The sequence below is a fragment of the Myripristis murdjan genome, chromosome 1 (genome assembly GCF_902150065.1).
Source record: "Myripristis murdjan chromosome 1, fMyrMur1.1, whole genome shotgun sequence".
In the NCBI taxonomy this organism is placed as follows: domain Eukaryota; kingdom Metazoa; phylum Chordata; class Actinopteri; order Holocentriformes; family Holocentridae; genus Myripristis; species Myripristis murdjan.
Window position 1 is genome coordinate 37,945,978 of NC_043980.1, and position 14,365 is coordinate 37,960,342.

Below are 14,365 nucleotides of genomic sequence, written 5' to 3' on the forward strand. Positions count from 1 at the left end.
GTCTATCCAGTATTTCAGGTGCAGTTTTCAATCTTTAGGGAAGGGAAATTTTAGGTAAAAAACGCTTAAATCTGGGATTAATCTCTTCAGAGCTCAATTACGCTGTAGTACAAATGGATAGCAAGGACAATTTAGGCAATATACTGTAAATGCAGAACTGTAAAGACACTGAAAGATACTGTAAAGATTCAGGCTGTAAATGTGTTTTAAAAATGTGCTATCACATGCTGCTGTATTTACAGCTAATGTGATTATGAACTAGGCTGAATTCCCAACATATGATGCTTATTTTAGGTTTCTTGAAACTATAACTTCAGTGTTTTTTGAGATGTTGAGATCACACAGCATTAAGCCAAAGAGCCCGGGGGTAAGGGAGAATTGAGACCTGACGCTAAACCTCCCTGCTCTCCCATGAACAGCTTTGATACGTGACACATTGAAATCCCTATGGTATCAACCTGAAGATAATAACAGACTGATAGCCTAGGCCCTAAGTTAAGTCTTAGGCAGTAGATTGGGGCATGGATGTGGAAATGTAAGCAGTCCAACATTGCCTGGATATGTGGACATTATGCAATACAAGCACTTTATACATTTAGAAGAAGTATGCACATTCAAGACACTAAGAGAAATGTTAGTTTATCACATTCACCTTATAAATTAAATAGAGCCTGGAAGAAGAAAAACAAAAACTCCCTTCTGTCTTTCCATCCTTTCCCCCATGAGGGAGGAGTGTCAGTGGACCTTGGTTTTGGGTCGTCCTGACAAACAAGGCGGTTTCTGACCTCACCATCAAGGATTTAGAGTGCTGAGAAGGCTGGAACATGGCAACCCACACATCATGACATCACAGTGATGGGACTGGTGGTGATTTACTATACATCAATGTCCTGGCAAGGGCAGGGAGAAAGCTAAGGCTGGCTAGCAAGGTACTGTGACTCGTGATGTAGTCAAGGGACTGTTTAAAGCTTTATCTGGGGAAACGTTTGGTGAGAAATGCATGCTCTTTATAATGAACATTTGGCTTCACATCCATACTGTTATGCACATTCACACTTGGAACAGCCACAGCTCCTACTGTTGGCCACTGAGCAGCTCACTGGAGCAGTGGAGGATTAGCTGCCTCCCCCCAGAGAATGTCCAGAGTAGTTCGGGGAGCAGAGACTAACTCATTTATTTTCCCCTCTAAGATTTTTCCAGCTGACATGGGGATTTAATCTCTTGACCCCTCTGGTCACAAGCCAGTTTCTCTAATGTTATGCTGTTGCTGCCCCCAAGATGGTAACCTCTAAACCATGGATAGTTTATCCGATGTGTAACACCAGTTACACCACACTTTTTTAGATACTGATTTTGACAAGCGCAAGATTTCCAGTTCAGTGATGTTTGGGGAAGGACTAAGAAGGCTCAGTGGGTAGGGTAAGGTATTATATGCTACAGCAGGGGTTTTTCCAATTTTTTTCATGTTCTCAACCCACTCTTTAAGTGATTGTGTCCTACATGGTCCTTTCGATGCTTCTGAAAAGGAAGATTCCTTTCACCAGCATTTAAGAAAAAGAAAACATAATTGTTTTGAACAAGTAAATATGAATCATTTAGGTGATTATAGTTTCCTTGTAATTTCTGAAAAAAGTTTATTTTTTTTTCCCCTCAACATATAATATATTCCTCATTTGGCTGAGAACCCCATGGAAGACCCTCCAGGACCCCACCTTGAAAACTACTGCTCTGTGGGACAAAGTGGGGAACCATCATTCACCAGGTACAAACCAACCTCCGCTTGAAGAGGAACTGAGCTTTATCCTTGATGCTCATCAACTGTGTACACCGGCTTGCAATGGCACAAAGTTGATCTTGAAGACAATTTGTGGGTGTGTATCTGATGCACAGATACTAGTCCAGCTCGTGGGCCACGTGCGCCCCCCCACAAGCAAAATTAAATCCCAAAAATATGTGCAGAATAACTACAATCCAATCCCACAGTTTCCCTTTAACCCTTTGAATCCCAGGAGCTGGTGGATAGTAGAGCTTTTATTCTTAAAGGTTTTATTTCACCACCTGAACAAATTCCACTTCAGTCCTTTTTATTTTTCATTTTTTGGGAGGGATTGTTTTGTATGTTTTTATTTGATGGTCATGTTCCTCTAATTTAATCTTAAACATACAATGACCCCTGCACCCATTTCATTTTCCAAAGCTGGTCCCTTGTCTGAACTACTTGATTCCTGGTCTAATGCATGTCTAGCATTGTCCGCTTGCCCTATACACAAGGTCCTGTGTCCTTGTACCATGGACAGTCCAAATGTCAGTATGTAATGTGTTGCAGTGTAAGCTGTCCTTGTGTCTCTGCACCAGTGCCACCAAGACAAACTCCTCTACATTTACCAGTCTTAGCACATGAAGCAAAACACTGGTCCCTGTTGTAATATATATATATACATGAAATTAAATGTCTCAGTAAGACAGACCCAATTTGTTGCCATGTAAAAATGTAGCTTAGACAAATGCTGATCAGCAATAGGTCATATAGGAACAATGTCTGAGACAGCATGTCCGAGGCGCATTCCTGAAAAACTTGCACACTGTCTTCTACACTAAGATCCTTTTGAGAAACCCAGTGTTTAGTGGTTTCTTTGTAAGAAGTATACTCAGAGTATTGCAGTTTTTAAATACATTCCTCCATTTCTTTATAGCATTTATAAACCACATGTGAGAGACAACAGAAACTAAGCTATGTGTTATGTTCAATTGTTCGCCATGCAACTGTGAATTCATAAATTCAAAAAGCTCCCTTGGGTGGCACCATAGCCCCCGCTGGTTTATAGTCAACACTAAGTTTTAATGTAGTTGGAAAATCCCCAGTCTGATGAGAATGTCCTCGGAGGCTGTCAGAAAAGCTTCTGTTCATACACTGCAAATAGTAATGAAGTGGGTGGCTGAACACATCAAAGGGTCACTGGGCCGGAGTGTGTCAGTGTCTTTGAAAGTTACATGGTCTTAACGTGGGACCAGACAAGAGCCAATCATTGCATTACTGACTGAACACCACCATCTTCTGTTGACTTTATGTACTGCGATTTTGAATGTCAGCTCAAGTTACCAAGCAAAAAACAAAAGTGTAAAATACTGGTGTTTTATTTAAATATGCATATGCACAGCCGCGGTGCCACACACAAGTATAACAGAGCAGGAATGAAACAAATATTAGTGCGGACCAGACAGTATTGGTTGAAGATGAGATTATGTCAGCTTCCCTATTCTCTACCTAGGTTCTTGCATAAAACGAGAGGTGTATTTCAACATCATGTCAGTGTTTTGCCTGAGAAAATCTGATGCAGGTACGTGTGGGTGGGTGATAGAGGGACATTATTTTTTTCACTTCCTCAAACCCACTCTTATAGTGATACAATTTGTTATTCATTCATTCATTCATATGTATTTGTACAACGGCGTATTAGTGCCACTGTAGGGAGGGGAAAAAATTACAGAGCTGGGAGAGGGAGGGTAAAATTACAAGAAAAAAAAACTCATAACTTCAGAGATTAAAGTTGTACATTTATGAGAAAAAAAGATGTGAGATGTGAGTTTTGTCTTGTAAATTTAGTACTTAAATCTCAGAGATTATCTAGTTTTTTTTTTTCATGAATTCATGATTTCAATCTCGGAAATTCAGATTTTTTTTCTCAGAATATTACCCCCTCGCCCTCCCCCAGTTCCATTTTTTTTTTCTCCCTACGCTAGCATTAATATGCTGTCACAGTATTTGCCTGATGTATTCTTCTAGGCAAGGTCTAAGGTTCATGTCTGGTACTTTTCAGGTTGACTGTATCAGCTTTTATTTACCACTAAGTTATTATCTGTGGAGCACTGAAGAGCTAGCTGGAATTAACACTTACTCCTCATTGTATGTTGTGCTGAGTGACATCCATGAGTGGTGCAGTTTCAAAATGTAAAGCAGGGATGAGAGTTAAACCACAAGTCCTCTCTTCTTGTTTGTCTTGGACAGGCACAGCTGCCATGCTGTTTCTTTTCCAGGTAACATAGCTTCTCAGTTTCACAGCCCTACACCTATCTGTCTTGAGATGGACCAGCAGGTGTCTTGGGTGGGAGTGGCGTCTTTATGTCCCGTTCACCAACCGTGACTTTAACAATATGTGACAACAATGTGTGTCATCAAATACCCTCTACTGTTCTCCCTCTCTTTCCGTTGCTCAGTCCTGGAAACAGGAGGACGAGGCGTTGGAGGCCCAGTCGGTGTTTTCCTATCTTCATTCACCGTTTTGTTGATTTTTTACCTGGTGAAGGAAGAATGCAAATTGAAACAGTTCTCAAGTTTTGAAATATACTGAAAAGGAGGCTGTTTGGCTACCTGAAGGCTATAAGGAGATACGTGAAAATCTTTTGGAAAATGGCTATGATTCAAACTGAAAAGAGGCAGGATGTTTTTTGGGGGGATGTTTGATGCTCCCACCTGCAGCCTGAGTGTCAGCTAAACATTTTCTTTAGTTTAGAGAAGAAGCCTCCCTGCTCCTCCCTCTGCTGCTTGTCCTGTCCCTCCTCTGTCCTGGCCGACCCTGCACCCGAGGCTGCAGTGCTGCTGCCCCCTCCTGGACACAAACATACACTACATCAGCTCAACTACTGAAGCTACTGCTGATGGCACCATGAGGACCAATGCACACCAGGCGTTTCATGCATATTGAATCCAGATGTGAGTCATACATTTGCATTGTATTCAAAAAGACACGTTTGGTAGCTGGAAAGAAATTCAACTGCCTCCCACTGAAGCTGTCCCTCGTAATATGCAAATTGCTCTTCCTGCATGTAGGCCTTCATTCATAAAACAATAAAAAGAACACCATCACACTTAAATCTGTCCCTGTGTTGAGTGCATTTACAAGTGGAATTTAATGTGAAGTGCAATCAGACTGCTATCTAATCGCTCAATATGCATGATGATCCCTGGCGTAAGTGTGCTGGGACAGCCCAGCTCTGACTATGTGCACACACCATGTCCTCTGAAACAGCTCAAAAACATTACAAAACATATGTGCACTGGTGTGACTCAAGGCTCATTTATACTCCCTTTATGTACAAAAATTGATATGCCTATTTGAAAGGTTGTAAACGTCTCTGCTCACATGCTTCCATGTGTCCTTTACACTGCCATGGATGTGTAGCAATAAATCCAGGTGGGCGGCTAGGAGGGCCAAAGTTTGCTGCTTTGTTTTGCCCATATACATAATCTTCCTGAAAACATGCAGAACTAGGGACAAAATGAAAACAGAATACAGACAGAAGGCTCTATCCGTATCCATATCCATATCCATACTTAACATTGAGTATAAATGAGCCTGTAGACGGACAGAGGTCATCATGGATCTCTGGTAAAGTGGTCTGACCTGCAGAAGCACTAACTCCATTTACTGTCCCCTCCACGTCTGTCTCCTCCTCTGCATAGCTCAGCATCAGAGAGCGCTGTCTGCGGGTCAGCTTCCTGCAGACAGATGACACCAGAGGGATATGACACTAACAGTCTATCACTGACACACCAGTTCTGCTACATTTAACAATCAGTCAGCTCATTTTAGCCACGGGTGCTAGAGGAGTGGCAGAACTCATCATGTCAAGTCATACAATTCACAATCAATAAATCGCAGAACATCATAACATCTGTTGTGGAAATATTTCATTCCATTTAAAATGTCCACTGTATGTGTCTATTATATAAATGTTGATTTAAGATGCGAAATGGTGACATGAAATTATAACATTCATTTTAGAATCAAACATGTGTGTGTGTGTGTGTGTGTGTGTGTGTGTGTGTGTGTGTGCCTGTGCTCATCTTACTTAGGCACTCTGATCTTGATGTGCACGTAGTGGTCTCCATAGCTGTAGCTGTTCATCCTCCGGATACCTTTCCCCTGCAGCCGAATGACCTGGTCAGCTGGGCAACTAGGAGGGATCTGGAGAAACACATGATAAACTATGGAAGACAGAATAGGCAACAGACTTTTGCTGTGAGGTCTAAAATGTGTAGTCCAAGAAGATCTATCCCCGTTTGTAAATTTCACTGGTTTGTTCCCTGTTCAAATATTTCCAAGTGTGGTCAATCAGTGGACCTTTTTCACAGGTTTTGTTGCATTAAGTGTAGCCGAGTGTTTCCAGTGAACCAGCATCGACAACACCAGGAGCCTGGCTCTGCTAGACCTGAATGGAACACAACCTTCATTAAGGTCATTTCTAACATTTTGTTTACCTGCTAATTCAGGTCAAAATGGCTGCTGTGAGAATGCTCTGTAAAAATAGGCTCATTCCATCTCATCATAATCTTTGTACCTGTCCAGCCTACTACAGCTGAACAATACATGAAATCCATATGATATGAAAGACAGAAATGTGTGTGTGTGTGTGTGTGTGTGTGTGTGTGTGTGTGTGTGTGTGTGCCCACTGTGTAGGCAAATTTTTTACAATGGTTTAACAAAATATACAGTCAGTGTGTGAAATGTGAAAAGTGTCTGGCAGTCACACCTCATGTAAGATAAGATATGCGATATGATGGAGGGGAAAAACACACCATGCAGTGTGGGCATCATGATTTAATAAAGGCTTTATAGATTCACTGTGGTGAGGCAGCACACGACACTAAAAATTGAATAATAAAAACTGAATAATGTAGCACCCTATGTGTGCTCCATTAATACACTGCAACACACAAAAGCTCAGTGTAATTTGAATTGGACAGAAACATTCAGCTAAACGAATTTCGACCCTCAGTAATTTCCAATCCATCCATCTAATTGCTCTCATTCATATTTGTAAGCACATTGCTAGCTTGTCGCTTGGCTGTGCCAGGCTATGCTACATTTCACTAAAACATAAAACTCCAAAACACCGATACTGTAATTAAAAAACTGTCAGTCAAATAAGATAGTATGGGATTATTTAGTGTCCACATGTTGCTCACCACTATGCTGATGGTGTCGTAGAGGCCCTGTGCTCGGGCCGTGCCCCCCAGGACAGCCTGGGCCACAGAGATCAGCACATCAGAGTGGATGTCCGCTCCACTCCGCCTGAACACTGGGCTCTTCTGGACCTGTGGGACATATCAAACGTATCGACTGATAAACATGTTTCAAAATGCTCTGACATTTAAATTTGTAACATAACTGATTCGTTCATTTGCCTGCATGCATAAGTTCCAAAGGACCAGGAAAATTAACAAAGAATTCTAAAATTCTAAGAAAATCTGGGACAATCTTAATGCAGTGCAAACTCACTCTGAATGTAATGAGGATTTCTTTTTTCCCTACTGACATGCGTACTGTCTGACCATCTTCCACTCCTGCAAGACAATATCAAGAACAAGATCAAGAACAATCATTTGGTTACATTGCTTTTGTTGTGAAACTATCAGCACATTTTTCAGTAACAATGTAGAAACCCACAAAGTCGGGCATTTGTTAACACAGTTGGAAGCTCAGTGCTCAGTATGTAAAACATCCTAAAACATCCAATTCAGAATCTGTTCCAACAGCAGGTAAAACATACTGTAACTGTAATACACTCATCATCTGACAGCTGGCACAGGTTTGAACGTACTAAGATGGGATACCCTCAGGATGTTGGAGTTCAGCACGATTTCAAAAAGACAGGGTCAAGCACTGCCTCTTCTAGCAAACAGATGGGGAGGGGGGGATGAAAACCTACCAGCTGGAACAGGCACGGTGACCGTCTGCCTCTGCTTGGTCTGGCCTGAACCTCGGCACAACACGCAGGGCGTAGTCATGATGGAGCCCTTCCCACCACAGCGCCGACATGTGGTGCGCATCATAAAAGGACCCGTGTTGATGGACTCCTACAAGGGGCAACATATAGACCATATGTAATGGCTAACTAGTGGTTTGGGTTGGGCATCACTTGACCTGGAACTGGGACATCTGGTTCCAGCATGGTAATGAACCAGCTGTATCGAAACACACTGAACTTCATGATTCCTGTTATCACCAGATTTTGGTTTGTATTAGTACTCGCATCTGCATGTGACATGAGAGAAAACTGTGGCAAGAAACCATTCGAGTGTCAGTCAAGTCTCAAAGTAATGACGCATTTTGTCCTCAGTCTGCTTTCTTCAAAGTCATATCTCTTCTCTTCTTGACAGGGACTTCTGAGCAAATATTGAATTTTATTAAAGCTCAGACAGAAAACACACAACTTTTAACAGGGGCCAAGCACTCGGAAGCAGAAGAGTAACTGCTCTAATATTTCTCTATAATGATATGAACTAGGCAAAAAAAGTTCTGCACCGCTTTTTCAGTCTATAATTTCTCCCTTTTATTTATACCCAATAGTCCCCCTCCCTCCCTTTTTGAGGGGAGCAAAATCCCATTCAATGTGTTCTCAGTTGATCATTTCTCCCCTGTGATAAGACCAATTGGATTTGTGAGTTATACTGTTGGAATGCCAGTCCCCTTTACAATAGGGTAGAACTGTAAGGATAAAGCAACACAGCTAAACAGGTGGGGGACATGTTTAGCCATGTTGGTCATACCAATCGATTGACAATCCTTACAACTTATTTCTCATTGAAAAGGGGACTAATCAGGCTTTCTAACGGTATGAAAGACAACACCAATCGGTATTGTTAAATGGGAGAAATGATCAACTAATATTGCAGGGGATTTTCTCACAGTTACAACAGTATAAGATACAACACTATTGGGTATAAATAAAGGGGAGAAATTATGGACTGAAAAAGCAGTGCAGAACTTTTTTTGCCTAGTTTAGCTAATACTGCATTTTTGTGAGGCATCAAAGTGCATGATGTTATAATCAACGTACAATCATCATTTGTTATCATCAATGTGCACTGCATGAAAGCGTGAACTTGAGCACTTCTTGATAATCACAGTAACATGAGACAATGGTTATGCTGAAAACCAATAAAAGGACATTAAAGAATCAAATTTTAAAAAGGGAATTGTGAAGGCATTGATATTGATCAAATCTTATCAATATCCTGCCCTACCAGTAGAAAAGAAAGTCTGGATAGCAAAGTCCTAAGAGGCCAGAGCAGGCATCAGTGGTACAGCTCTTTCATGATTACATATCTATGATATAGTCATATCCAAACATATTTAATTGTGTTACTTCAGATCACATTAGAGTGAATTATGGTGTGCCACATGGTTCCATCCTTGGCCCAATTCTGTTTCACATTGACATGCTGCCTCTCAGTGACTGAAAACATGAATACAGTACAAAGTATCACTCCTATGCAGAAGATACTCATCTCTTCATCTTCACTGATCCTAAAACTCACTTACACATACATACTTAGAGAGATGCTTATCTGCAGTCAAAAGCTGGGGGACAATTCGGCAGAGTAACAGCTTGCCAACACAAGGGCATGAACCCCCGGCTACTGTTTGAAGGGAAGTCAGCCTACTCACTACCCTGCTGCCACCTTTTGGCCTTAACTCACCATGCCAGTGCCATTGCAGTAATGACAGTGAGACACCTTGGTGCCTGGCTCACTGCCCTTCCCGTCACACCTCGGACAGGCATCTTCAAGATTCACAGTCATCTCCTTGTTCACGCCCTTTGCTGCCTGGGTGAATGTAAGCTCCATCACAAACTACAGAAAAACACAAGGAGAGGGAGAGAATAAAATACTTCAGTAATATAAACGTAAGGTCATATATAATTTACATCAATTATGAAAATACACAGTTTGAACAGGAATGTATGTATGAGGAGTACATCCACTGCTTGCACATGATTTAGCATTTCATCATTTAAATCTCTTGGCCTGTGTAAAACATAATGCTATAATCCCTCCTGCCCTCACCTCAGGCCTATGTTCAAACATGCTGCTGAAGTCTCCGAAGCCCCCGCTGCTGGTGAACTCTCCAAAGATCTTCCTGAAGAGCTCCTCGGGGTCAAGAGTAGCTCCTCCCGCCCTGTAGTACTGCTGCTGGCTTGCCCCTGCACCTCCGCCTCGGCTGGGGTCGAAGCCTGCTGCCCCATATGTGTCATACTGCTTCCTCTTCACCTCATCGCTCAGTACCTGCAACCAAAATAGTATACGGAATGGTCAACAGCTTTGACTCGCTGCCTCACTTAGCATTTTGCACAGAACACACAGAGGCCTGAGAACATCTTTAGAGTTTAGGTATATGAGGATAGCATTTCTTAATGTGCCAGTTTGGCTGAGGAGGATGCCCTGCTTACTGGTGAGCGGTTCAATCCCTAGCACCAATAGTGCCCAGTAATGATAAAATATACCTGGGAAAGGATATTTCACAAACATGTACTATAAATGTGTGCTACTCTCATATTAGTGCAAGAATTAAAACCTTCCTACAATTAAGTAAAAATATTAGGGTAAAGCACAATAGGTGCTCACTTGCTTTAGGTTGTGGTTGCATCCTCCCTCAGATGAATTAAGTACACAATACCTCCCATGGTGCAAAACATTCAAATACCAGCATCCAATCTTGCCAATCCAATATGTTTTTATAATCATACGTCCACAGTCAGAAGTTGAGAATTAAAGGTCAGTCTCCATTCTGAGTGTTATCTCTAAGACTCTTCAAAAAGTTGTGCATGAGCAGGTTAACCTATGTATACATGATTTTAAACTATTGTATGAATTTCAGTCAGGTTTAATTTCACAAATTCATGTTTTGTTTTGTTTTTTAACTGATTTCATACAGTCTGAAGTGGATGCTGGTAGACTGAGGCATGTGATTAATTGATCTACAGAATGTATCTGACACACTGGACAACACAATATTACTTAAAAAGCTGTCAGCTTAAGGTTTGAGCTCACACTCCTCGAGCTGGTTTGTCTCCTCCCTGTCAGACAGAGATCAGTGTGTGGAATTTGAAGGCCATCTGTCTAGTAAGTTGCCTGTAACATTTGGGGTCCCACAAGGGAGTGTTTAAGGTCCTTCACTATTTTCATTCTACATGAATGATATGAAATCTGCCTGTTCAGAAAAGGCGTTTTTATATCCTGATGACTTCGCCAATTTAGCCATAAAAGTTGAGAGCAGGTTAAAGAACATTCTGAGCAATGTGGGTTACACCCAAGGTTCAGCAAGCTTGAATCTAACAGTATAGTCCTTAATGGACAAAGTTTTCTCGTTAAACCCTCTGTTGAGTACTAGTTTTCTTGTTAAATCCTCTGTTGAGTACTATGTGATTTGGATTACAACCTGAATGCATAGTGTGTGGAGCTTAGGATTATCTGTAAAGTGATTAAGAAATATAGGAGAGCTAGAACATACTTATGGTTTATTGCTTTATTTATTGTCCTTTTTGCACATGTAACTGTGAATTGTGATTATTATATACATGTTATCATCTATTTTACTATTACTTTCATCAAGGACAATAATGGACATTTGTCTGATGACTTCATTGTGACATCCTTTACAGTGTGACTGAGGTACTGTACTGTATGTCTTGGTTATATTGTTGTAAAATAAAAATAAACTAAAGCTTAACTGTGTACAGTACTGTGTACCTCATACGCTTCAGCCAGCTTGGCAAATTTCTCCTTGGCTTCTGGGTCATCGGGGTTGGTGTCTGGGTGATACTTTTTTGCCATCTGGAGACAGAAAACCAAAGAGTGAGGAGAAAGGTGAGTGCACCGAGTGATTCAAACTCATGGTAAAGGTAAATCTGATCATCTTAACAGACCCAGTTTCCAAATACAAAAGGGGGTGTATTCACAAAAGGACTGAAATGTGTTGGCAGCCATTAAATAAATTCACCAAGATGGTCACTAATTGACATTTGCAATTCACGCTGGCTGACCCGAAGTTCTCCTGATCCTGTAACCCTGTATTTGTCATGTCTTTTTGTGTTTCTTGGATGGGATGTAACTTAAACCAAATTTCCCTCTGGGGACAAATAAAATATGATTGATTGATTGATTGATTGAAACTGTTAAGAAGCTGAGATCAATGGAAGTTTAAAAGGAACACAGCGTCTACTTTTTTCATCAAAATGATAGCTATGGCTGTAGCCAGGCAAAGGCACTGCCAGAATCACCAAGCCAGTGTTGGATGTTTTGGAAGCCACTGTCTGCATTACAATTTCATTATTACTAAATCAGTTTCAAGGAAAAATAGGCAGCTCAAGCTCCTTAAAAACATTCTCGAACCTGGTAGTAGGCTTTCTTGATGTCCTTCTGTGATGCATTTCGGGAGACCCCCAAAACTTCATAAAAGTCCTGCTTGTTTGCTGAGAGGCTGCTGGTGTGTAAAGAGTGGCAGCTAATGGTATGGGGACATCTCACCCCTGCGGAGAAAAAAATGCATAAAGACCTCTTTGATTATGTAGCTGATCGCTGCAGCAGCTGGCTGTCTAATGTTACAGGAAACTGGCTATCCATCTACTGGAGCAGAAGTACAGGGGCCAAGGTACAAAAAACAAAATTAGCACATAGCTTAACTAACACACAGTGCAGTATGTTTTGCCATGACAAACAATAGGTCAATCCAAATATGAACACAATCCTGCTCCTCAGACATCACAGCTACAAAATAGGGACACATGATATTGGATTTTTTTGCTGATGTTTTGCAACTCTTTTGACCAATTGCCAATACACAGTATGCACATATTTTTTCCACCTATATGCAGAGACCATCAAGTCTCCCCTGTAGTGGAATTAGCATATTATTATGCCTACTCCAATCGCAACAGCCCACTAGCAGATGCAGAGATAAAGTATGATGCTTTCCAAAATGTATACATTCACTGGGCAACATAATAACAATTACTTAAGTTGCAAAATATTGCAATTTGCTGATATTAAAAAAAATTGCTGATATGATCGTGCATCACTACCAAGAAACATAACTTTGGCACATCGGAGGCACACACTGTGCCTTTGACACTTAGGCATACAGCACCCTCATAGGTTGCTGGTAGGCATTTACCACAAACTGAGCTAAATGGCACACATGAACACAGAAACTGGATTCTGTATGTATCAGTCCAAGGACACAGAACAGAATCAGGACATTCTGCAAACATTTTAGGGAAAACATATATTTAGGATTTATGATATGGCAACAAACAGTGCATTTCGTCTCCATTGGTAAGTACGTACTATATAGTGTTAGTAACTATATCGTGTATATCGTAGTGGCTTTCCTAACCTGTACATATAGGAGTGAGGGTGCTGACAGAGTGCCATGGAGCCACCAGGTGCACAGCAGTGACTTACTGACACAACACAACCAACACCACTGACAGGGGACAGTTACATCACACTGAAGACAAGGCTACTGGACAGCAGCAGCTAACGATAGCTGTAGCATTAGTATACAAATAATAGGTGAATGACTAAGGAGCTGACATTCAAAAAGGCCCGTGAACTTCATGAGGAGTGAGAGTAGAGGACAGCTGAGAGCAGCCAGCCCTGCTCTTGCATCAGAACCAGGCGTTACCTGTCAGGACTCTCAATGTCACGGCGTTTCCAGCGCTCCAAAAGCTCGGGCTGCCCGCTGTCCTGCATCCAGGTGTCTTCCATATTGCGGCCGGCCAACTCTCTCCATGTCTGGTGGAAGTAAGCAGCAAACAGCCCCGACGCTGTCCAGAAGAAACTGATGTTGATATCCAACGTGTTGTGAGCCGGGCAGCGGAGGACGCCATTTTGGCGTCACTACCGTCAATAGACAGCGGCGGTGTGCGCATGTGCGAGAGCTTTGGGGACGAGGATAGAATAGAATAGAATAGAATAGAATAGAAAGCACAGAAGAAGAAAATAAAAACATGTGTTTGGAAAAAAAAGCACAACAATTTGGCAAAATCTCACCATAAGACTTCCTCTTACTTCTTCATGTCCTCTTCCTTTTCCTCCTCCTCTTCCTCCTCTAGTTCTCAGCCCTCTTCCTCTCTGTCCAGTAGTGCTGTCCATTGTTGGCCAAACCAAATGTTTACCTGTGGCCTATTTGTATTATTTGAGATGTGATTTGTGACTGAAGTCATTACTGATGTAAAAGTGAACTCAGTGTGACACACGTGGTAAATGTGTTTAAACACTGGCAGTGATTCTGAAGGCTCTGTCTCTGATACATGAACACTTGTAGCCGATGCCTTTACCAGGTGAGCCACACTGATCAGTCTCTGCTTTACACCACTTTGTTATTTTATAACACACTTTTTGCAAGAGTGTAAACACAGCTCACTGCTTCACACTCAGTTTGCAATTTAATAACACACTTTTGGCAAAACTGTGAACACCGCTCACTACATCGCTGCCCTGTTTTGTCAACTGCCTCTCCACATTTACACATGTGAAGACACTTTTACATTAATAATGAGTTCACTTACAAATCAGAGC

General features: G+C 41.6%; 1 protein-coding gene across 2 annotated transcripts; it reads right to left on the reverse strand.

Moving 5' to 3' along the window:
* Nucleotides 1-3,119: 3,119 nt before the first annotated feature.
* Nucleotides 3,120-13,705, reverse strand: LOC115367059 (dnaJ homolog subfamily A member 3, mitochondrial-like). 2 transcript variants are annotated; one of them, XM_030062767.1, is made up of 12 exons: nucleotides 13,470-13,705; nucleotides 12,176-12,312; nucleotides 11,534-11,617; nucleotides 9,851-10,069; nucleotides 9,485-9,637; nucleotides 7,711-7,858; nucleotides 7,281-7,345; nucleotides 6,968-7,096; nucleotides 5,851-5,966; nucleotides 5,403-5,497; nucleotides 4,472-4,607; nucleotides 3,120-4,295 (listed from the first exon to the last, which is right to left on the reverse strand). In XM_030062767.1, exons 1-11 carry the CDS (start codon nucleotides 13,672-13,674, stop codon nucleotides 4,486-4,488), a joined length of 1,473 nt encoding a protein of 490 aa, XP_029918627.1. In that variant the 5' UTR covers nucleotides 13,675-13,705; the 3' UTR covers nucleotides 3,120-4,295; nucleotides 4,472-4,485. The 2 variants fall into 2 exon arrangements, with proteins under 2 accessions (XP_029918627.1, XP_029918636.1); XM_030062776.1 differs by lacking the exon at nucleotides 4,472-4,607.
* Nucleotides 13,706-14,365: the final 660 nt, after the last annotated feature.